This window comes from Aotus nancymaae, unplaced genomic scaffold (assembly GCF_030222135.1).
Source record: "Aotus nancymaae isolate 86718 unplaced genomic scaffold, 86718_ANA_hifiasm-v0.15.2.pri h1tg000029l, whole genome shotgun sequence".
Lineage (NCBI taxonomy): Eukaryota > Metazoa > Chordata > Mammalia > Primates > Aotidae > Aotus > Aotus nancymaae.
In genome coordinates, this window is record NW_026988442.1 from 29,048,313 (window position 1) to 29,072,968 (window position 24,656).

General features: G+C 43.8%; 1 protein-coding gene across 5 annotated transcripts in view; it reads left to right on the forward strand.

Annotated features, from left to right (window-relative positions):
* The window catches only part of SLC9A8 (solute carrier family 9 member A8), an 81,220-nt gene that overhangs the window by 49,655 nt on the left and 6,909 nt on the right, over positions 1 to 24,656 (forward strand). For all 5 annotated transcript variants that reach the window (XM_064382512.1, XM_064382508.1, XM_064382509.1 and 2 more), the window contains 5 exons: positions 4,811 to 4,948; positions 6,599 to 6,705; positions 15,041 to 15,157; positions 17,861 to 17,943; positions 22,325 to 22,436. In XM_064382512.1, the coding sequence (XP_064238582.1) occupies positions 4,811 to 4,948; positions 6,599 to 6,705; positions 15,041 to 15,157; positions 17,861 to 17,943; positions 22,325 to 22,436 (557 nt within the window). The remainder of the gene's footprint in view (positions 1 to 4,810; positions 4,949 to 6,598; positions 6,706 to 15,040; positions 15,158 to 17,860; positions 17,944 to 22,324; positions 22,437 to 24,656) is intronic.

Sequence of the window (24,656 nt, forward strand, 5' to 3'; positions counted from 1 at the left end):
ACACATTGCTACTACCTAGAGATAATTATGTTAACAGTTTGGTATAAATATACATACATTTTATTTAAATAGGCTTATACCCCACATATTGTATTCTATTTTCCATTGAACACAGTTGATAAAACAATCTTCTGTAACATCGTTTTACTTGTTATGGAGTATTCCTTTTTCTGGGTTTCTTATGATCTAGTTAACCAATTTCCTACTATTGGCTTTTTCATGTTTCTCTTGGCAGACATTTCTATAGCTTTATTAGGATATTATCAAACAAGACCTTTAAAAAATCTGATGGCAATATTTTTTCTTACTTAAAGATCTACTCTGAAAGCCTGCTTAGCTTTCTGGTTTTTACTTTTATCTCGTATCCTGGCTACACATATTGAACATTTGTGATAAGGAATTTTGCCCAACTTGGAGGTGACATCATGAGTTATTTTTATGCATTGGGAGCTAAGCTCAATTGCTTTGTCTCTGATTTTTTTAAAGAAAAATAATTTTTCAGAGGTAGGATATTTTCTGAGCTTTTCCAGTTCTATTATAAAAGCCAAAGATTAGGAGATTTTTTCTATTTAAGATGAGAAGTGATGGCATCATTGTCAGTAAGCAGAGGTTCTTACTGGAAAAGTGCTTTGGAAACCCAAGATCGGGTTGAGCATGGTGGCTTATGCCTGTAATCCCAGCACTTTGGGAGGCCGAGGTGATTGGATCACCCGAGGTCAGGAGTTCGAGACCAGCCTGGCCAACATAGTGAAACCCCATCTCTACTAAAAATACAAAAATTAGCTGGGTGTGTTGGCAGGTCCCTGTAATATCCCAGCTACTTGGAGGCTGACGCAGGAGAATCGCTTGAACCTAGGAGGCAGAAGTTGCAGTGAGTCGAGATCATACCACTACACCCCAGCCTGGGCAACAGAGTGAGACTGTCTTAAAAAAAAAAAAAAGAAAAACCCAAGATCACCTATGATAACAGTTCCCATGGTTGGATCTGTGGACCACGCATGTGTAGTTTCCAGCCGCCTCCTCCACCAGCAGCACTGCCACTGCTGAGACCCAAGCTGACTTGAGAATCAGCCTCACGAACTCTCCAGCCACGGCTGGTCATCTGCCATCAGCATTTGGTGAGGGACCTCTATGTGCCAGACACTGCTGACAGCCAGGGGGATTTGACGAACTCGGTCTGTGATAGGCAAAAGATGCCCATAGAGAAGTGAACATGGTGTCTTAAGCACTAGGGGGCTCCATGACCAAACTACAAAGGATATGAGGAAGGCTTCTCAGAAGGAATGTCTTGTGAGCCAGCCCTGGGAGGCTCATTTTCAGACAGAAGAGAGAGAAAAGGGGCATGTCAGACTACTCCCCCGCCTTTTTTTCTTTTTGGTAGTACAAAAGAAAAATGAGCTCCCGGGAACTGCTGTCACCTTTCCTTGGTTATCAGATAGAATCACATCTGGTTTTGAAGAGGTATACTTCATAAACGATCATCTGCAAAGCAGGCTGACACATTTATCTTTGCGACTGAATATGCAAATAAATTACCCCCTTTTTAATGTTACTACCTTCATGAGTGCCAGACAGCAAATGTCCTGTTTCTTCAGTAACTTGAATTAAGTCATTTTCGGCTTTGAATTGTTGCTATGACAGTGCATTCTTACAGTCCCTGCTGTAGAGGAAACCTTTTGTTTTCTCCAGCTACAGCTTGGGCTCATGAATGGACCCTGAAGCAATACTCACTTTTATTCTTTAAGGTATGAGAAACATGACCTTAAGAAACAAAATTAGAAAAGTACCAGGCCAGAAAGAGTCCAGATTCTACTTACATTACCTGGAGTTCACAAACCAGTGGCCCAGCCGGGGATCTGCTGTTAACCCTTTGTGTGACCTTACCCAGTGACTCACTCTCTCTGGGCCTCAGGCTTCTCTGTATAAAAAGAAAGCAGTGGAACCAGCCTGGGTGCCCGCTATGGTCGTGATGTGGGCTGAGGCTGGGCACTCAGGCTTCTCTGTATAAAAAGAAAGCAGTGGAACCAGCCTGGGTGCCCGCTATGGTAGTGATGTGGGCTGAGGCTGGGCACTGTGTGTGTATGGCCTGCAGGCCCATTTTTGGGAACTGTGGGTGATCATGGCCTTCAAAAGCACTTTTCCGAGATGAGCCCTGGTTGGCTGCCACATTCCTCAAGGTGAGATGTTTACCTGTGATCTGCTAGAAAGAAGGGGGATTGGGGAGATTGTGTGTTTGGATGAGTCTGGAAAGCTTTCATGTGAAGAAAGTTAGATTTCTTTTTTGCAAGACTCCTCAGAACCTTTATTAGGTTATTTTGTGCTGTGAATCTCCTCGAAAGGCTTTCTGAGGTTGTTTGACCAAGCTACCTTTTCATCTTATTCTGCTTTAAAATTATACCAATCCTGGGGCCTGGCATGATGGTTCACATCTGTAATCCCAGCACTTTGGGAGGCCAAGGCAGGTGGATCATTTGAGGTTAGGGGTTCCATACCAGCTTGGTCAACATGATGAAATCCTGTTTTTACTAAAAATATAAAAAAAATTAGCCTGGTATGGTGGTATGCATCTGTAATCCTGCTACTTGGGAGGCTGATGCAGAATCACTTGAACCCCGGAGGCAGGGGTTGCAGTGAGCCGAGATCATGCCACTGCACTCCAGCCTGGGCAACACAGCGAGACTCCATCTCAAAAATAAATAAATAAAATGATACCAATTCATGACATGGTGATTAATGAAGCTGAATATTACTGTTGACTATTATTTGTTTCATTTACTGAGTCAACAAAAAGGTATCGACTGTCTTTTGTGTGCGAGGCTCTGCTTTAAGCCCGGGACATAAGGCAGCAAACAAGATGGACACAGGCTTCATCGTCATGGAATGAGGCACTACAGTTTCGCAGGCTGTAAAGGAGAAGTCAGGCACCATGACAACCTTTAAATGGGCAGGCCTGTGTGAAGGGGTCAGGGCAGATGTCCCTGAGGGAGTGGCACTGACCCTGAGTTCTGAGGGATGAATAGGGAGTTAGTTGGGGCAGGGAAAGGTGAATGGTGACTACCTGGGAGGTGCCAGTGACAGTGTGGCCCAGGTGTTTAGATTTGGGGAGGAGGAGGTAAGGTCAGAGGGGTATGGCAGGTGGGAGCCAGATCAAACAAAAACTGGGCTTCCTGGTGACATGGGGAAACTGAGTTCTGAACAGGCTAGTAACCTGATCAGGTGTGCCTTTGAAAAGGATCAGTTAGGGCCTGTAATTGTAGCACTTTGGGAGGTTGTGGCGGGTGGATCACTTGAGCCCAGGAATTTAAGACCAGCCTTGAACCCCATCTCTACAGAAAATACAAAAACTAGCTGGCTGTGGTGATGTGTGCCTGTGGTCTCAGCTACTCTGGGGCTGAGGTGGGAGGATCACTTGAGGCAAAGGTTGCAGTGAGCTGAGATCACACCCACTGCACTTCAGCCTGGATGACAGTGAGACCCTGTCTCATAAAAAGGGGAAGTGGGGATCATTTAGGCCACTGAGTGGAGAACAGGGTTGGTCTGCAGGAAGACAAGGATGTCTAGAGAGAGAGTGAGGCTTATCCCTGGGAGTAAAGGGTAGTAGGGGATGGATTTGAGAGACGAGGAAGATATTTAATGAGAATAATTCTGTGTTAATGGTGTAATGGTTTTTCCTTTGAGGACAAGACCAACAATTTTGGATTTAATAACATCTGACATTTTCCTTTGTTCTGTTACAGTGAAGGAAAGTTCCTTCATTTCTTCCTCCCTTATGCCTCCTAAATTCTCCCTCTCAGCCTGAAACCTCAGACATTTCTTCTCTGGGTAGCTCCATTCTAATCTAACTTCTTGCCGTAGCCTCAATTTTAGGTTTTATCACAGGATTTCTGTACTGAAATCCTTCCTATTGACTCCCCAGGCCTTCAGGCTGAAATACCAACGCCTTCCCCAGGCCCTGTTCCTCTGCCGCTGCTTTCACCTTGCCTCCTGCCACGCCTCCGCCCCGTTTTAGCTGCACTAATCTCGTACTTGAAAGTTCCCACAATGGGCTGCATATGCATGGGCTCCCTTCCTTTGCACATGCCGTTTCCTCAGTGGGTGCCTTCTCCCATTTCTTCACCTGAGCAAGTCGTCTTTATCCCAAATCTAAACCCAGCCCCCCCTTTTTTGGGGGACAGTGTCGCTCTGTTGCCCAGGTTGGAGTATAGTGGTGCGATCTCTGCTTACTGCAACCTCCGTCTCACAGGTTCAAGTGATTCTCCTGCCTCAGCTTCCTGAGTAGCTGGGATTACAGGCATGCGACACAACACCTGGTTAATTTTTGTATTTTTAGTAGAGACGGGGTTTCACCGTGTTGGCCAGGCTGATCTAAATAAACTCTTGGCCTCAAGTGATCCGCCCACCTCAGCCTCCCAAAGTGCTGAGATTACAGGTGTGAGCCACCGCGCCTGGCATCAGCCCACATTTTCTCAAGCACCTTCCTTGAGCCTGGCCAGTCTGAGTTAGGTACCTACCCATCCTTCGTTTCTACAGCCCTCTGCTCTTCCTGCAGATTGTTATTAGTGCTCATAGTGTTTTTCTCCCTCATTAGCTTGGGGGGAGGAGCTCCTTAAGGGCAGCAACTTTGCTCTCATCGCTGAGCTCCAGAAAATAACAGCACCTGGGACAAAGTAGGTGAACAATGAATGGCTAACTGAATAAATGATGGTATGATTGAATGAATAAGGGAATAAGCAAGAAATAAGTTTTAAGTTAATTTCTAAGAACTTTTTGTATATAACGTTTTAACTTTCTGTTTTCTTTCATTTCCTAGCACAGCTGAAGGTTTAACAAGAAAAAATATGTCAGATGTCAGTGGGTGGCAAACATTTTTACAAGCCCTTGACTACTTCCTCAAAATGTTCTTTGGCTCTGCAGCGCTCGGCACTCTCACTGGCTTAATTTCTGCATTAATATCCTTTTAATGTGATGAACATGCAGGGCTGAGATTATTCTTGATTATTCTATCTCTAGTCAGTTTCTCCTGTTTTTTTAAGGGGGTCAATGTTAGATGAAGGTTTTGCTTCAAGGAGGATTTTTTCTTCGTTTTTGTTTGAGAAACACTCTAACTCAAGGATTTTAAAATTTAACCTGTGAAATTTAGGATATCACTTTTCACAGTTTAAAAAACATGTACACTGTTGGATATCAGATGTGATTTTGGGGGACCTCTCGGTTCCCAGAGTATGATAGCCACACTCAGATGATTTTCATTTTCTGCCGTCTCACTTCTCACATTTGGAAAATTGGAAATTAATTTTCTTTGAAAATGTCAAATAGACCAGGTGCAGTGGCTCACACCTGTAATCCAGCACTTTGAGAGGCTAAGGCCAGGGGATTGCTTTCGCCCAGGGGTTCAAGACCAGCCTGAGCAATATAGTGAGACCTCATCTCTAAAAAATAAATAAAAATAAAATGTCAAATAGGGAAAATTTTTATCCCACTGAAAGTGTTTATCCATAAGGACTGGAAAAGGGGCTCTTGAAGTGTGTTCCATGGAGTTATTTGCACTGATTTTGTTGTTTAACAACCAATACGCTTTTCTAGCTGGAGCCGGAAACAGGCTTGTTAAGGCCAATGACGCCTTTATTGCTATAGAAATTTCATTATGTTTAAAATAGAAACAGGCAGTAGACCACTTGGGGGCGCGCCTAAGCCTACGTCTCAGGGAGATGGCCACCTGCCCCTCCTCCACGAGCAGTTTGTTTCACAGATGGCCGGAAGAGACTCTTTTGCCTGTTACAGGCATGTTTTTCTGCCATCCTGTTGAATTTTCCCATCAGCTCCTTTGTCCAGAAGTCTAAAGGCTCTATTGAGTTGGCTAACAGCTTCTCATATTGTACCAATAAACAGAATGGAACAGAAAACTTTCCAGTTCAGTGTTTTCCTCCATATTTATCTTTTTCTTTAAAAAAAAAAAAAAGTATCAAAATGAAGTGTCACAGATGGGTACTGTAAGCACCAGTATAGGCATTATGAACAATATTTGAATATATAGAAGGCTCTCTCCTTTCACAGGAGCATGAGTTTGGAAATCTCCAGGAACAGGAAAGACTGTGTTTCAACAGGGCCTTGAACCCTAGTTTGAACAGCGATTCACACTAGTTGTCTTTGACTCAAAACTGATGGGGAAAGTGAGATGGGTAGCGTTAGTGATCTCATCTGATGATGTTGGAACAGTGGGGGTGATTCGGCCCTGGGAGGAACCTGGCCGAGTGAGCTATCCTTGGCGCATCTGCAGCGCCAGCTTCAACCCATGGCCTGGCACATCCTCAGCCCTCTAAGTCAGCGTTTTTAAATTAGTTGACTTAGGTTGATTTTCATTTTCTGCCACCATTTATCTCCAGAATTAGTGTTTTGTCAGATTCCCTTTCTTATAGTAACAGTCTCCCTACAAAGGAAAAAATCCATAATGACAAATTTTCAGTTGTAACCTTGGGATGTTCCAAAATCTTCTGTATCTGTTGTTTACTTCATGTATTTGGAAAGCAGCAGTTTTGTGACTTCTCCACATCTCCCATCAACTCTCCCTCAATTCTTCTTCCTTGACAGTTTTCATTTAAGTGCTGAAGCATATTGACTTGAGGAAAACGCCTTCCTTGGAATTTGGCATGATGATCATTTTTGCTTATTTGCCTTATGGGCTTGCAGAAGGAATCTCACTCTCAGGTAAGTGACAGACTCTGAAAGTGCTGTGATGATGGCACCTTGTCTTGTCCTGCCTGGTGAAAGAGGCTTTGTCAGTTGGGTCACTTTCAGTTACAAGAGACAGTCACAACTCAGAAGAGCTTAAGTAATAAAGGGAATCTTTTGGCTCCCTAGAAACACATCTGGGCCGGATGCAGTGGCTCACGCCTGTAATTCCAGCACTTTGGGAGGTCAGGGTGGGTGGATCACGAGGTCAGGAGGTCAAGACCATCCTGGCCAACATGGTGAAACCCTGTCTCTACTAAAGGTACAAAAATTAGCTGGGCATGCTGGCAGGTGCCTGTAATCCCAGCTACTCAGGAGGCTGAGGCAGGAGAATTGCTTGAACCTGGGAGGCAGAGGTTGTAGTGAGCCAAGATCACACCACTGCACTCCAGCCTGGGCAGCAGAGCAAGACTCCATTAAAAAAAAAACTAAAAACTAAAAACAAAAAAAAAACAAAACCACATTTGGATTTAGGCCTGCCTGGATCCAGGGGCTCAGACAGTCACATTGGTGTCACAGTCACATTTTCTCTTAACCTGCCTTCTCTCATTTAGCCCATCAGTCCTATGAGACTCCCTCAGAGGAGGGTAGCCTTTGGGAGGGAGGTACTGTGAAGGTCCTTATTTTACTGATGAGAAAACTGAGGTCGAATGAGATTAAATAAATTACCCAAGGTCACAGCTGGGATTGGTGGAATAATAATTTAAACTAGTTGTCTTTGAGTCAAGAACTAGTGCTTAGAACCCTCCTCTAATACAATTTTCTCCAAAACAAATCATCATAAACCATGTACTCAGTGCTACATAGAGGAAAAAGCAAAGTGTGGTGGTGGCATAATGTTGGAGTAGCCATTTATTGGACACAGCAGTTTTGTGACTTTTTTTATGCTGCTACCTACCACCCCTGTGGAGTAGGTACTAGGAGATTGTCATTAACCCAGAGCTGCACTGCACAGGCAGTAGCAGCAGTGAGATCGAAACCCAGACAATGGAGCCCCATAGACTTTTCCCTGCACCCCACTGGAGGAGAGCATGCAGCTCCCAGCAGCAGAGATGGCTCTGATGTGGCCCTAGAAGATGATGCTCACCAGCTGGGGGATGGATAACCGCTCACAGAGTAAGGGTCTCTGAGCAGTCACCTTGTAGTCAATCAACAGCCCCTGTTTGCAAGACTTGGCTTAGTTGGGCCTTCTGCCCACAAGTGGCAGTCAAGCTTGTGTCCGCAGTTCGTTACATTGTAAGGATGTTGACCTGAAAATGGAGCATGACTCACCCCTGTTCCTGTGTGAGGGGGCAGCCAGGTGGGAAGGGCTCTGCCTTGAAAGTCTGACCCCGTCCTTTGAGTGAAGGCCCTTCAGAGCCCTTGTTCTGGAAAGAAGGCGCTATTGCAGGGATGTTTTGATCTGTGCCACAGGATGGCAGAGATTTTCTTTTCTATTAACTTTGTTGAGGTATAATTTATACATAATACATGGACCTGTTCTAAGTATACAGTTCCATGAGTTTTGGCAAATTGTAGGCGTAACTACCCCCACAGTCGAGGTATGGCATATTCTGATCGCCCAGCATGGCTCCCCTGTGCCCTTCTGCAGTCAGTCCCCCACCTGTCCTGACTCCTGGCACCCACTGATCTTCGCTGTCACTATAGTTTTGCCTGTTCCAGAGTGTCATTTAAGTGAAATCATGTGGTCTCGTGTCTCCTCTCTTTGAGTTACCATAATGTTTTTGAGAGACACCCATGTTTTTGCATGTGTCAGTAGTTGATCATTCTTACTGCCCCACAGTTTATTATCTGTTCACTATTTGAAGGACATATGGGGTTTTCCAGATTTGGGCTAAGAACACTGTGCATATGTTTTCATTTGTCTTGGGTAAATACCTAAGATTAAAGCTGCTAGGTCATATGGTAAGTACATTTTTCCTTTTTTAGAAACTGCCTAGTGTTTTTTGAAGTGACTGTATCATTTTACATTCCCGTCAGAATGTGTGAGAGAGTGCCAGTTGCTTCATATTGTCACCATACTTATTTTAATTTTAAAAAGTTCAGCTGTCTTGATAGGTGTGTAGCAATGGGATTTAGATGTGCCTTGGTGTGGTTCTTTTTATATTCTACTTGGGTTCATTGAGCTTCTTGGGTTTATAGTTTATATGAGTTTATAGCTTTCATTAAATTTGGTAAACTTTTGCCCATTTCTTTATTAACATTTTTTTGTTCCCCCTTCCCCTTCCCCTTGAGACTTCAATTTACTCCAATTATGAGAGGTAGCATGTTATTGGCCCACAATATGCTTTGCCCTTTTTTTCTCTTTTTTTCCCTATGTGCTTTATTTTTGTTATTTTCTGTTGCTGTGTTTTCAAGGTCACTGATCTTTCCTTCTGCCATGTGGAATCTCTTCTAATCCTACCCAGTGTATTTCTCATTTGCATATTCTATAATTCATTGATGGAAGATCCCCTTTGGGTTATTTCCACTTCTTCCATTTCTCTCTTCATCATGTTCGTGTTTTCCTCTATATTCTGGAACTTATGAAACATATTTATAATAGCTGTTTTAATGTCCTTGTTTGCTAATTCCATCATCTCTGTCAATTCTAGGTCTGTTTTGTTGTTGATTTTTCTTGTGCTTATAGGTCACATTTTCTTGCTCTTTGCTTGCTATTAAGTTTTGATTGGATGTCAGTCATTGTGAACTTTATGTTGTTGAGTACAAGATTTTATTGTGTTCCTTTATGGAGTTCCAGACTTTTCTTTAAAAAAAAAAAATATATAGGCCGGGCATGGTGGCTCACGCCTGTAATCCCAGCACTTGGGAGGCCGAGGAGGGCAGATCAGCTTAGGTCAGGAGTTTGAGACCAGACTGACCAACATGGAGAAACCCCGTCTCTACTAAAAATACAAAATTAGCTGGGCTTGGTGGTGCATGCCTGTAATCTCAGCTACTTGGGAGGCTGAGGCAGGAGAATCGCTTGAACCTGGGAGGCAGAGGTGGTGATGAGCTGAGCTTGCACCATTGCACTCCAGCATGAGCGAAACTGCATCTCAAAATAATAATAAATTATATATATATATAATATATATATAAATAAATTATATATATATAAATAATAAATTATATATATATATATTATATATATATATATATATTTGTTTCCTCTGTGTTATTTCTGGGCTTTTCTTGTGGCATATATCTAAGTCTCTTGACATCAGTGTAATCATTTTTGAGGCTTACATTTAAACTTTGTTAGGGCAGGTGCAGAGTAGCAGGGCCCTAACTAAGGTGTCTTAGGTATTGTGAGCTCACTCCACTCTGGCTGGTGGGGACACAAACTATTCCAGGCCCATGTCAGCTTCTGGGATTCTTCAGCCTACTTCTTTTTCATGGTTCTTTCCCCAGCCTCTTGTTTCATCCCACATCCTTACTGATCAGTATCAGTCAAAGACTCAAGGGGACTTTACAGTAGATGGCCAAGAGCTCTCTTTCTGTGCAGCTTCCCCCACCCAACATGACAGCCCCCCAGAGCCTCAGCCTCAGGCAGTCAGCTCAGCCAGGGGCTCTGGAGAAAGAGTGGCCACCTTGTTTGTTTCCCTTATGGCCAGAATCATAGCCGTACCCTGTCTTTTGTCTCATGTCAGAAAATAGTTTTGTTTCGCATCTTATATCAGATTTTGTAGATATGTAGAGGAGGACAGTGTTCTGTGTAGCAGTAATTTCTTCAGACACAAAGCGGAAGGCCCAGTGATCTTTAGTGACTCCATTGACAGAATTCTCCTGCCCACAGTCACTTTCTGGAGTCACACGTGGGTGCTGCGTGAGCAGCACAAAGAGGAAGCAGAGTGTACTCGCCATTTTCAGGATTTTGTTTTTTATCACAAACCAGTTCACCAGGATAATTCCATCCTGGTATCTGCCATGAGGTTCCCTTTCTTTACTGAATGTTGGCACTTACAAAAACATTACCTGTGAGTCATTTGGCTCTAGCCTAGCTATTTTTACATCTCTTTTTCTAAATTGTTCCTCTACCCACTTGAGATGATCATTGAGTACCTGCTGGCAAAGATGTGTTTCATGGATCTGTTTGGAATCTGTGATTAAAACAAAGGAGTGTTTTTCTTACCTTCTTTTCAGAGTGGCAGTGTTTCCTGTTGATAGGGGTGTCATTTCCTTAGGGACCTTGCTCCACACAGAGCAGTGCAAGCCAGGAACACCAGATCTGCCTCTGGGTAAGGGACCCTGCTCTGTCTGCGCTTTGCCTTTTGGGCGTTTGCCACGCCGAGAGGGGCAGGATGGCCCTGTGTGGTGTGTGAACCCTCACACGGTATTGTGAAAGCACAGGTGGAAAGGATAGTGTTTTTGCTGTCTTCTGCTTCCTTTTTGTGCTCCCCTTTTCTTATCACAAAGGACTGATCTCAGGTGGTTCCCAAGACCACAAAGCAGGACATTCTCCTCCTAGGAAGTGGGAATTATTTACCTAAATCCACATGTAGGGAAGACAGTTGTTAAGGACTGGGGCTGGAAAACAGACAGACTTGGATTTGAACCCCAGCTCCACCTCTCATTGGCTATGTAACCTCAGACAACAGACTTAACCACCCTGTGCTCTACTTCCTCATCATAAAATAGACAGATAAAAGGGCCAACCTAATACCTTTGCTGAGAATGAATGAAAGTGATGCAAGTGACAGTCCTGACAGGGCATCTGTGCTACTGCTGGGGTGGCCATAAGTCCTGGTTTGCTCTGAGACCCCCAGTTTTGCTGTTGTCTCAACATGATGAATGAATAATACCCCTTTTATTCTAAAAAATGTCCTGGTATCCACAGCAAATCAAATAGTCTCCCTAATTATTACTCAGCAATTGTTAGCTATTCTCAGAATATTCGTTCTAATTGTATCCATGTTAACTATTTTTATTGTTCAGTCAAGCCAGTTTTGAGGGCCACTTTGGCCTCTGATACTAAAGATCAGAGATGAATAGACCCCACTTAGGCAGAGCAGTTAGCAAACACTGGGCTTACAGGGGATGGGACAGTGACACTCTGTCAAGGCGAGTCAGAGGAGGGGACTTTGGGCTTGAAGGATGAGTTTGCAAGATTAATCATGACATAACGCTTTCTTAAGATATTGGCATGAAGTTGGCCAAAGATGGAATGTACACTGCAGTGCTCTTATGCATTGATATCTAAGGAATTCCATTGCAGCACTCCTTGGGAGAGAAAAATTGTAAGGAACTAAATGTTCATTAGTAACGGAAAAGATTAAATTCCAGTCCATTTGCACTTTGGAGTCCTGTGCAGTCACTTCAGAAATGAACTTGACCTGTTTGTACTACCCATGGAAAGAATTTGACATAGTGTTAAATTTTTTTAAAGTAAGTTGAAAAATCAATTTCTTTCTTTCTTTCTTTCTTTTTTTGAGACAGAGTCTTGTTCTGTTGCCAGGCGCCAGACTGGAGTGCAGTGGCACAATCTCAGCTCACTGCAATCTCCACCCCCCAGGTTCAAGCAATTCTCCTGCCTCAGCCTCCTGAGTAGCTGGGACTACAGGCGCGTGCCACCATACCCAGTTAATTTTTGTATTTTTTAATAGAGATGGGGTTTCACCATATTGGCCAGGATGGTTTCGATCTCTTGACCTCATGATCTGCCTGCCTCGGCCTCCCAAAGTGCTGGGATTACAGGCATGAGCCACTTCACCCGGCTGAAAAATCAATGTCTTACCCATTCAGGAAATATTTATTAAATGCCCACCCTATGCTGAGAACTATCCTTGCTAATGGGGCTACAGTAATAAACAATACAAGATCAGGTTCCTTTTCCTGCAGAAGAAAGCCAGAATGTAAGCAAACCCATACAATTCCAGGTGGCAAGAAATGACAAGAAGAGAAATCAAATCCATGTGGCAGAGAGTGGCATGCGGTAGAGGATGTACTGGGGCTCAGGCAGCCAGGGAGGTCTCTCCTGGAGGTGGCCCTGGAGCCTAGACCTGTGTGGTGACAGGAGCCAGCCCAGAGATGCTCTAGGGAAGGAGGTTCTGGCAGCAGGAACTGCAGGAGCCAAGGGTCTGAAGATAGCTGTGTGGGAGTGTGGCATGCTCCGGGAAGAGAAGGAAGACCAGTGTGGCCAGAACAGAGCAGGCAAGGACACGCAGGCTCGGTAGGCCTGGGCAGGAGCTGGGGTTCTGTTAGATGGACCGTGACAAGAGAGTTGGAAGCCCTTGAAAAAAATCACTCTGCTGGTAATAGGCATCATATATGTGATAGGATCCTGTTTATTACTTTATTTTAATTATATTTTAATTTTATTTTTTGAGACAGGATCATGCTCTGTTGCCCAGGCTGGAGTGCAGTGGCATAATCACAACTCACTGCAGCCTTGACCTCCCCAGGCTTAGGTGATCCTTCCATCTCAGCCTCCTGAGTAGCTGGCACTACAGGCACGTGCCACCACACCGACTAGTTTTGTTTTGTTTTTTTCATAGAGATACATATAATTTATTCTGTCTTATTTAAATTAAAATTCATTTAAGAAAATAGTATTCTATATATGAAAGGCCAGGTACCATTATTGAGATGGCATGAAATAGAAACTAAAGTAAGGATTGGGATTTATCTATATATATATGTATATGTATATATATTTATATATATGTATATATATGTATTTATATATATATACACACATACATATATATACACACACACACACACACACACACACACATATATATATATACACACACACACTCGGAATTAGTATATCTTGGGAGCTTGATGACTTTTTAAAACAATCTCAGCCTCCTTACATGAAATAGAGACCCCTTTTCTGCTGCCTACACAGGGAGATACTGAGAAGAAACCTGAGTGCCCCAGGAGTGACTGAGGGCAGCGGACAAATGTTGAGGCTCCAATCCTGCGTAAATACCGAATGCTAGAGATGCTCTTATGCAGGGCTTTGAAGAAAAGGTGCATTACTTTTTAAATAACAGTAGTACATGATTATGGGGAAATTCATTGTTAAGGAAATGTATTTTAAAAGTCCATCGAAATCCAAACATTTGGCTGGGTGCAGTGACTCACACCTGTAATACCAGCACTTTGAGAGACTGAGGCGGGTGGATTGCCTGAGCTCAGGAGTTTGAGACTAGCCTGGGCAGCATAGTAAACCGCATCTCTACAAAAATACAAAAAATTAGCCAGGTGTGTTGGTGTGTGCCTGTGATCCCAGCTATTTGGGAGGCTGAGGTGGGAGGATTGCTTGAGCCCAGGAGGCGGAGGTTGCAATGAGCTGAGATCACACCATTATATTCCAGCCTGGGTGATAGAGTGAAACCCTGTCTCAAAAAAAAAAAAAAAAAATCCACACATTCTCCATATACAGATTCTTAGACTCCTTTTCTGCCCCCCAGAGTGGTTCACTTGCCCATCTTATACAGTCCTCCCTCAGCATCCATGGAGGATCAGCTCTAGGACGCCCCACGGATAAAAAACTCATAGGTGCTCAAGTCCCATATATAAAACGATGCAGTTGGCTAGCACGGTGGCTCACGCCTATGATACCAGCACTTTGGGAGGGCAAGGCAGGCGGATCACCTAAGGTCAGGAGTTTGAGACCAGCAGGGCCAACATGGTGAAACCTCGTCTCTACTAAAAATACAAAAAATTAGCCAGGCACGGTAGTGTGTGCCTGTAGTAGTCCCAACTCCTCAGGAGGCTGAGGCAGGACAATCGCGTGAACCTGGGAGGCAGAGGTTGCAGTGAGTCAAGATCGCACTATTGCACTCCAGCCTGGGCAACGAGAGCAAAACTCCATTTCAAAAAAAAAAAAAAATGATGCAGTGCAGTGGGTCCTCTATACCCACAGGTTTCACATCTGCCAATCCTATCCCTGGATGTCAGTGTTAATCCACACCTCTTTAGCTCTGGTACTGTGAAGGGGACTTTACATGGCTTCTTTTCGCTCACCCGCCTAACAGTTCTGTGAGTGGGTACTATTAGTCCCACTGTACAGAAGAAAAAACTGAGGCTCTGATGGGGGACATGATGTGGCTCAAGATCACCCAGCTAGTAATGAGACTGCCAGAGAAAAGGGGCCCATGGTGTTTTTTCTGAAGCCTCTGGGAGGCCTCAGGTATTCATTTATATTCCTTTTTCTTTTTTTCTTTTCTTTTCCTTTTTTTTTAATTGTAATTTAGGTTTATATTCCTTTTTCTTAAAATGCCTAACGCTCTAGGCCCCAGGGATTTGCAGGAATTGTGAGATCTGAGTTGGGGATCACACAGCAGGTGCTTTTCTGTTCTGTTCTCTCCCTGTCTAGGCATCATGGCCATCCTGTTCTCAGGCATCGTGATGTCCCACTACACGCACCATAACCTCTCCCCAGTCACCCAGATCCTCATGCAGCAGACCCTCCGCACTGTGGCCTTCTTGTGTGGTGAGTTCTGCCTCTGTGTGGCCATGCGCAGGCCTACCCAGAGCTGATCTTTCTTCCTTATCCTGTTTTAGAAGTCAGCTGAGACTTTCCCTGGCAGTAGGGCATCAGTTCCTCAGGGCCAGATCTTTTGTTTGTTCCTCTAGCTCTGAAATTTCATAAAGTAAACCAAACATCTAATACATGGACATCTGGTGTCTACAATTTAAAGACCAAAAATAGAACTAATTATGAACATTTGAGACATGCATTTTTAATGTATTAATGTGACATTTCCAAAAATGTATTCTTTAGAAATATTAATGATGGTTAGATGAAAATGGCTCCATAGTCAAGCAAGGCATGGGGCTCATACCTGTAATCCCAGCTGCTTAGGAGACTGAGGTGAGAGGATCACTTGAGCCCAGGAGTTCAAGGCTGCATTGGACTATGATCTTAAAAAAAATAAAAAGAAGAAAGAAAGAGAAAAAACAATAAAGCTTTTGTAGTCAAACAAGAGTTTAGGAAATTCTGGGTTAAATAAAATTTAACATTTATGAATTGCCAGCCTTTTCAGCAAATGGGCTTTGTAAAATTCTTAACGGGAGATATAGTTATAGCATTTGCCAAACTTGTCCACAGAATCCTTTGTTCACAAGAGCAGCATGAGGTACATCACTCAGGGACAGTCTGCAATAGAGGTGTCATTTGTTGGGCTGGGATAAGCCACGATGGCTTTTTCTTGATCTTAGCCAACAGGCCGAGAAGCTCACTATGGCTTTTTCTTTAAGTAGTTTGAGCTGTTGTTCCCCCCACGCTCAGACATACCCATGTATCTCCCCCACAGCTTTACACTTGGAAGTGGTTGGAGTGGGGGAACAACCCTCACCATGTCCCTTTAAACTGGCCCCAAGTAGCTGTGCCCTAGCTGTCATCATCAAAATCACCCCTGACATTTTTTTGGTGGTGGGGTGGGCGGGGGGCTTGTCTCATTTTTAATTGCCACTTCCACACTGTTAGCATGCTAGGAGGCAGGAGCAGGCCAGGCAGAGACTTCGGCGGATAAGGAGGCTCAGGTGAGAAGTAGTCAGATGACCTGCCCATGGTCTCAAGGCCAAGAAGCGGGTATGCAAGCCAGGTCTCTTTATTCCTGGCCAGTGGGTATTATTTGTACAGCACCTGTCTTAGAAAGCCAGGACTACAGATTCTGACCCTGACACTCCCAATTAAAGAAACATAAAGCAAAATATCCATCCAAAAAGATTCTATTTTGTACCATCAGATTGGCAAATGTTAAGTTTGATAATACTCACTTTTGGCTTTGGTGTGTGGGACACAGGCCTAGTGGATGGGACACTGATGCCATCTTTTCTGGAGAGTCATTTGCCACGTCTGTCTGAATTTGAAAGGCACGTGCTCTTTGGCCCGGCAGTTCAACCATGTGGTATTTAGCCTCTGTACTGGGGTGTTTGTTGACCCTCTCAGAAATAGAAACAGTCTACATATCCATTCATAGAGGACTGGTCATTAGAAAAAATGTCAAATTTTGGCAGTTTGTCAAATTTGACAGAAAAACTGTCAAATACTTCTGCAAATAAACACTGTCCCACCCAGGGAAGATGAAAAACACGAGTCTGTCTGTTTGCTGAATGCTGTCATTAGCAAGGGTCCCAACTGTGGCAAAGTGGCAAAAATTCAGGGCAAACGACTGCAGATGCCACAGGACAAATGTGAAGGGTCTTTGGTTAATCATGATGTATCCAGGTCCTGGAGTTGATGCTGCCAGGGAAGAGCATTCACTAGATCTGAATGTCTTCTAAATGTGCTCATTTGGAAAGATCACATGAATATGAGATAAGAAAAAAGTTTCAAAGAGAAGGGTGATTAAACTGTCTAGCTTGTGGACTTGTTTTAAACTTGGGTACCATTCAAAGGAAAAACATTGCTGGAATGTAAAACAGACTTGCTGTTTATGATCAACTATTTTAAAATACAGTTTTAATCTCTCTAGTCATTATGCTATTCTGAGGAACATCACAGTTTAAGCAGAGAGCCTAGTGTTAGAAATTTATAAGGTACTTTTTCTTAAAATATACAAGTTTGTGTGACAGAGAGTAAATATTGGACTCTCTTTGGCTTGCAGAATGGAGCCAAGAGTTAGCATTGCGTCTCACTCTGCAAATCCTGCTGGGTGTGAGCTGTGTACTAAACCTTGTGACAGCATTAAATATATTAAGCTAATCATGTGGAAGTTAACCAAAGGCCCCTTCACATTTGTCCTGTGGCGCCTGCAGTCATTTGCTCTGAATTTTTGCCACTTTGTCACAGTCGGGACCCTGGCTAATGACAGTGTTCAGCAGATCAACAGATTCATGCGTTTATCATCTTCCCTGGGTAGGATCATGTTTATTTGCAGAAGTATTTGATAGTTGACTGGATTACATTAGGAGATTTCTGAATACCAGGGATGTGTTGCTTGTGTAATAGAAAAGAATGAGAGAACTAAAAGAATAAAAACCATAACACACACACACACACACACACACACACAGAGAAAAGAATGAGAGACTTTAAACACAAGTTTGACGAAGATATTGGCTCAGGATTTGCAAGAAAATACAGAAAGTGTTGTATTGGATTCTGACTGTGAATGCTTGCTTAACAATTTAGTACCATACTGGAATGAAATCATGGGGGTTGAGTAATCCATTCTTTGGTTTGTTTCAGAAACATGTGTGTTTGCATTTCTTGGCCTGTCCATTTTTAGTTTTCCTCACAAGTTTGAAATTTCCTTTGTCATCTGGTGCATAGTAAGTATTTTCCTTGTTTTTTTCTTTTTATTTAATAGCTTATTTGTAGATCAGTAACCACATATTCTGGATTCATTTATGTAACTGTTAACTGTTCAAAGTCAACAGCTACATAGACACTCTTTTGTTTAAAGTTTCTTTTGTTAAAAGAAAATCACAAACATACAGTAAGGGGACAGGGGTAGAATTAAGTGAATAAATATCCCCATAAAGGACTTTTGCTTGTCTTTTAAGATTATTAATGGCTTTGAATATTATGGTCTGGTTTATATGTTTTTGTGTGAGAAGGTAAAAGCAGATTTCAAAATTAAATATGTAATTGATCATAACCATATAAACATAATTATTATACACAGAAAAAATAAAATATGTAAAGAAAATATAGCCACATGTTCACAGTGGTTATAGAGCTCAGGGTTTTTCTCTCTTTTCTACTTTTTCTGGATAATTTATTATATACTTGTTAATGCATTTTTCTATTTATAAGTGTGCCCTTGGACATTTGTTTAAAGATTACCAATCACTTACCTCACCTGGAGAGTCATCCAGAGGAGTTATCCCAGATGATGCTAACAACCAAGAGGATTTGGGGGCTGGGCATGTTGGCTCTTGCCTGCAATGCCAACACTTTGGGAGGCTGAGACAGGAGGATCGTGGAGCCCAGGAGTTTTGAGAACAGCTTGGGCACCGTGGCGAGAGCCCATTTTAAAAAAATTAAAAACAATTTTTAAAAAAGAAGATTTGGGAAACAAGCCAGGCACAGTGGTGCATCTATAGTCCCAGCTGCATAGGAGGCTGAGGCAGGAGGATCGCTTGAGCCCAGAAGTTTGAGGCTGTAGTAGGGGCTGATTGTGCCACTGCACTCCAGCCTTGGTGACATAGTGAGTGAGACCCCATCTCTAAAAAATAAAAATTTAAGAACTTAAAAAAAAAAAAAGGTTTGGGAAACAGTGTTATAATTGGACTGGGTGTGGCAGTAGGCAACAAATATACCTTTAAAAAAGGAAAAGATAAGCTTCATCATTTTCAGCAGAACCAAATTACTTTTGGGAATGGAGTGAGGAAAAATAAGTGTTTGGTGTTTTAAAGAAAGGTCTAGGTCCCTCAGTCATGATCAAAGTGACATTAATGACTTCTAACACTTGGACATTTAGCAGTCTGTTCTTTCTTATGTCTCTGTTCCTTCAGCAGGAATTCATCTTCCATAAGCACTACTGCGGATTCATCCTGTAATTCCTGATTTGATTTTGTTGACTACTTTTTAGATCCTCTGATAATTTAAGGCACTTAAGAAGCAACACCTTACAGCCTGGCCAACATGGCAAAACCCTGTCTCTACTAAAAATACAAAAATTAGCCGGGCACAGCAGCGCGTGCCTGTAATCCCAGCTACTTGGAAGGCTGAGGCAGGAGAATCGCTTGAACCCAGGAGATGGAAGTTGCAATAAGCTGAGACCGTGCCACTGCACTCCAGCCTGGGCGACAAAGTGAGATGCTGTTTTAAAAAAAAAAAAAGAAGCCAGGCATGGTGGCTCATGCCTGTAATCCCAGAATTTTGGGAGGCTGAGGTAGGCAGATCACAAAGTCAGGAGATCAAGACCATCCTGGCCAACATGATAAAACCCCATCTCTACTGAAAATACAAAAATTACCCCAGCGTAGTGGCACACACCTGTAGTCCGAGCTACTTGGGAGGCTGAGGCAAGAGAATTGCTTGAACCCGGAAGGCAGAGGTTGCAGTGAGCCGAGATCACGCCACTGCACTCCAGCCTGGTGACAGAGCAAGACTCCTTCTCAAAAAAAAAAAAAAAAAAAAAAGCACACCTTATTGTTGTTGAATTATCATAATTTATCTTCAAATAACTTTTATTGTCAACTCCACTTAATAAAATATAGCTATTAGGAACCTTTTTTTTTTTTAGCATTGTCATCTTCAGTGTACAAACTTGTACTTGAGCATATGGAGAAACTGAGACTAAGAAAAGATGAGGAAGCCTAAGAAAAAAAGATATTCTCTTGCAACCTGGGTACTTCTACCTCTCAGTCAGCAAGGGTTCATTGTTCTTGGTCACTGTTATTCGTCCTCCCAGCTCATCAGGTTTCAGGCCAAGAGAAAAGTAGCAAAAGTCCTTTACAGAAAGTATAATAGCCTAGGCCAGGCACGGCGGTCCACGCCTGTAATACCAGCACTTTGGGAGGCTGAGGTGAGCAGATCACCTGAGGTCAGGAGTTTGAGACCAGCCTGGCCAACATGGTGAAACCCTATCTCTACTAAAAATACAAAACTAGCTGGGTGTGGTGGTGGGTGCCTGTAATTCCAGCTACTCGGGAGGCTGAGGCAGGAGAATCACTTGAACCCGGGAGGTGGAGATTGCAGTGAGCTGAGATCGTGCCATTGCACTCCAGCCTGAGCAAAAAGCAAAACTCTGTCTTTATATATATATATATATATATGGCCTTTAATGTAGCCACTGGGTAAAAGGGACACATTTGATCAAACCTGAAACAGAAGTGTAGGCGTGGAAGATTGAATTTCAGTGGGTAAAACAGGGAGGTGACTGTGTGAGCCACAGGTTGGGAAGAAAATGAGAGGATGCCTTGGATGATAACTCAGTTTTCTCCAAGCAGTTAGGCGCAGCCTGGCCCTGTGGCTAGTGGAGACGGCCTGTGGTACTCAGATGGGTTACAGTTCCTGCCCTTTAAACTCGGCTTAATGGGCAAGAGCATGGGCTTTGGGGTCTGATCCAGATTTGAGGCTTAGATCCATTACTTTATTCCTCCCTTATCAACTTGGACCAATGACTTCATCTCTCTATACCTCAGTTTCCTTGTCTATAAACTGGAGACAATAATACCTACTTTATAAGATCTTTGCAGGGATTGAAATTTAGCAGGATAATGCATGTAAAATGATTAGCACGTTGTCTCGCATAGAAATGTTTGATGATTGGAAACATTCTTGGCTAGGCACGGAGGCTCATGCCTATAATCCCAGCACTTTGGGAGGCTGAGGCGGGCAGATCACTTGAGGTCAAAAGTTTGAGACCAGCCTGGCCAACATGGCGAAACCCCATCTCTACCAAAAACACAAAAATTAGCTGGGTGTCGTAGCACACTGCTGTAATCCCAACTACTAGGGAGGCTAAAGCAGGAGAACTGCTTGAACCCGGGGGGGTGGAGGTTGCAGTGAGCCAAGATAACACCACTGCATTCCATCTCGAAAAAAAAAAAAATTACTCTCAAATTCATGCTTGGTAAAGGAACAAACTTAAAGCCTAAAGAATGTACTATATATGTCTATATCATCATTTTCAAGTAGTTATGGTGAGAACCAAGATGAATAAAATGAAAGTAAAGTAATAGTCCTAAGAATCCACTTAGATAACATTTAAACTTTAGGCTGGGTGCAATGGCTCACACCTGTAATCCTAGCACTTTGGGAGGCCAAGGCAGGAGGATTGCTTGAGACCAGGAGTTTGAGACTAGCCTTGGCAACATAGCAAGACTTCATCTTTAATTAAAATTTTTTAAAACTTAGGCATGGGGGAGAGAGGGTGGGATCCGGGAAAAAAAAAAAATTAGGCATGGTGGTGCATGTCTGTAGTTGTAGCTACTTAGGAAGTTAAGGTGGGAGGATTATTTGAGCCCAGGTGGTTGAAGCTGCAGTAAGCCACAATCTCACCACTGCACTCTAGACTGGGAGATACAGCAAGACCTTGTTTAAAAAAAAAAAAAAAGAGATGTAAACTTTACATAAAGCTATACTTTGCCAAGACTAACATGCCTTTGGGGATGGAAGGGAACCAAAAGCCACAGCAAGCAGCAGCTGTCTGGCTAAGCCAGGGCATGTGGCCTCCTTGTAGACCCTACCTCTGCGTTCCTCTTGCTCAGAGAGCAGCATTTCTATGCGTGGGTAGGTCCTTCATTGCTCCCCTCCTTTCCCTGAGGGAGAGGCAAAAACACCCCATCTGTCCCCCTAGGGCTGGAATGATCAAATGCAGTCCTGTCCCAAGGGGGCGCCTTTGGAGTCAGGTTGCCCTTAAATTAATCCATGAATACATCTGTACAGCCTCTTGGCATTCAGTTTTGTTCTGCTGTCATTACTGAAGCCCTTCCCGATACCTCATCAGTCCTCTCTTTTCTGACTACTGAGAAAGGTTATGTACAAAGCTTTATCCTTTCCTAGATGCATAGAACCCAAAGCTCCAGCAGCACGCCCATGCTGGGTCTCTGACAAGCATGGTGTTGCTCGTGTCTTTTATGGCTGAGGGGAATGCTGCATTTGTACTTGATGTATTACACAGTCTGCATCAGCTTCGAGAAGCTTCTGCTTCAAGAACCAGACGTTTTCACCTAAGACTTAATTTGTTGCTGTCGACAGGTTCTTGTACTGTTTGGCAGAGCGGTAAACATTTTCCCTCTTTCCTACCTCCTGAATTTCTTCCGGGATCATAAAATCACACCGAAGATGATGTTCATCATGTGGTTTAGTGGTAAGTCAAATCTTGAATAAACAGGGTGGGAAATACCTGTTAAAAGCACGCCCCATGTGGGGAGAGCCGTAGTTCTCTGCTAGCGCCCTTGGCAAAGGCATTTGCTCATAAGCCACGAGTAATCAACACTCCTGTTTAATGGCACCCACTGCAGCTCAGATGGCGCCCCTCACCATGGTGCTGTGAAGTGGGCGAGGCTTAGTTGGAAGAGGGCAAAGAACATGCCCAGGGTCACGTGACCACTGGAGGCAGAGCTGGGATTTCTGCCACTCTCTCCTGGACAGGACAGTGCAGTTCAGGGCACAGCTGGGCATGGTTCAGCACCTCCCTGTGGGTTTTCTAGGCTGTGTCCTAGGCTGAAGTAATGATGGACTCAAGGTAGAAACGGTGAAAGTAGAAACTGTTTTATACCTTATGTTAGTTTTGGATATTTTTCCTTTTAGTCACAAAGTTCTGGTAGTTTAATTTGAATGTTTCAGTTGCTATTTAATCACTTTTTAAAGGATGGAAGTGATTTCATAAATCTTTGCTTCTAAAGAACTGGATCCATAGTCATCTTTAAATTTATTTTTGAGCAATACATACTGTTCTTTATGCTTTCTTGCTTAAATATTATAATTAAAGTGTTTTCTGTGTGGGTTGGGTTATAGCTACACACTTTATGATGTTCTCTATCCAAAGGCATATCTGTAAGTTTGTCTCAGATTTCTCTTCTTTCAAAAGGCCATGTTTAAAAATGTGTTTCATATATATGTACATATGTGAATGTATATGTATGCATTTATATATGGTGAGAAAAATAATTTTTTTCCTAATCTCTTTTTGCCAGTGAGGCAAACTACTTTGTAAAGTGGTTGCAGAAGTGTGTCAGAGGTTTTTCAAAGTGATGTGAGCTATTTGGGAGGGGGCATGAGGATAAGAGAGCTTTGCGGGGAAGGCTGGAGTGTATTTGAAATGGCGAGGGCTGTAGGCTCCTGTTCTGTCCCGGGCTCTCTCTCCTCGGCTTTCCATCCGGACTTTCCTGGATTCTCAGCAAGGAGCACTGAACAAGCCTCTGCTACCGGCCCTTCCCATCATCATTTAAGCAATCAGAGTTTCTCTTCCTTCCCACAAAACACCAGCGTCTTTAACCAGAGTTCCTCCTCACGTCCCCTGCAGCTGCGTCCCAGCCTCTTTTGCCATGGCCAGACCCCTGTGAATGAGCTGTCCTCGCTCATTTTCTCCGTTTCTTCACTGCCTGTCCACAGGGCTGGAATTGGCCTTGTCAGGTCACCAGTGACCTCCCACAGCCAGACCTGGAGGGGAGGGAGAGGGGTCCGCCCCCTTCCTAGCCCACCTCCTTCCCACCGCCCCTGCCTTCTGACGAGGACCGCTTCACCCTCTTCTGTGGCCTCCGAGCCTTGCTCCTGGTTTTTCTTCTTTGGCGTCTCCTCGGGCTCATCCCCCTTCACCGACCCCTCACATAGCACCTTCCTCGGGACTCTGTCCCAGCCCTGATTCTGTTCGTGTGTTCTGCACTTCACTGAGTGTGCTCACCTGTCCACTGGCCTTCACTTCCATCTAGTCCCAAAGCTGTTCCCGAGAACCCAGACCTCCCTCTGGGATCCGCACTCCTGTTTCCAGCTGCTTGCTTGGATGCCATGGAGATGCCACCATCCCTATGCCTTTGCATCCCCCTTGCCCAAGAAATCCTACTTTGAATTGCCTCGTGGCCTGGTTAGCTGGTACTAAACACTTGCTGGGTACACACCCTGTTAAAGCATGTTACGTGTGCTGTGTCACTGAATCCTCTGGCCCCTGTGACAGGTTTAGAGAGGCAGAGAGTCCCTCGTCCTCACCATGTCTCTGCATTCTGTGCTCTGTGCTCCTGTTTTGCCTTTCCCCATCTGGGTCTTACCTGCAGCTGTCTGGCTGTCCTGCCCCATCGTGATGCGAGCTTCCTGCCTTCCTGTCTGCGCTCCCCCACCCTGCCCATCTCTTCCGGGTACCATTTCACAGCCTTCATTTGCTGTATCTCCTCCCAGCTGCTCTGGGAGCTCCCCAAGGGCAGGGCTAGGACTGCCTGTCTCCTCCGTACGATGCCAAGGAAGCCAGGAAGCTTCTTACAGAGGAAAGTGCTGTTTCTCAGCTCAGTCCGTGCCCCTCCGTCATGCCCTAGTAGCCTCACAGGGGACCAGCCAGCCTCTCATTACCACCTAAGCAGCCCAGAGTCCTGTCAGT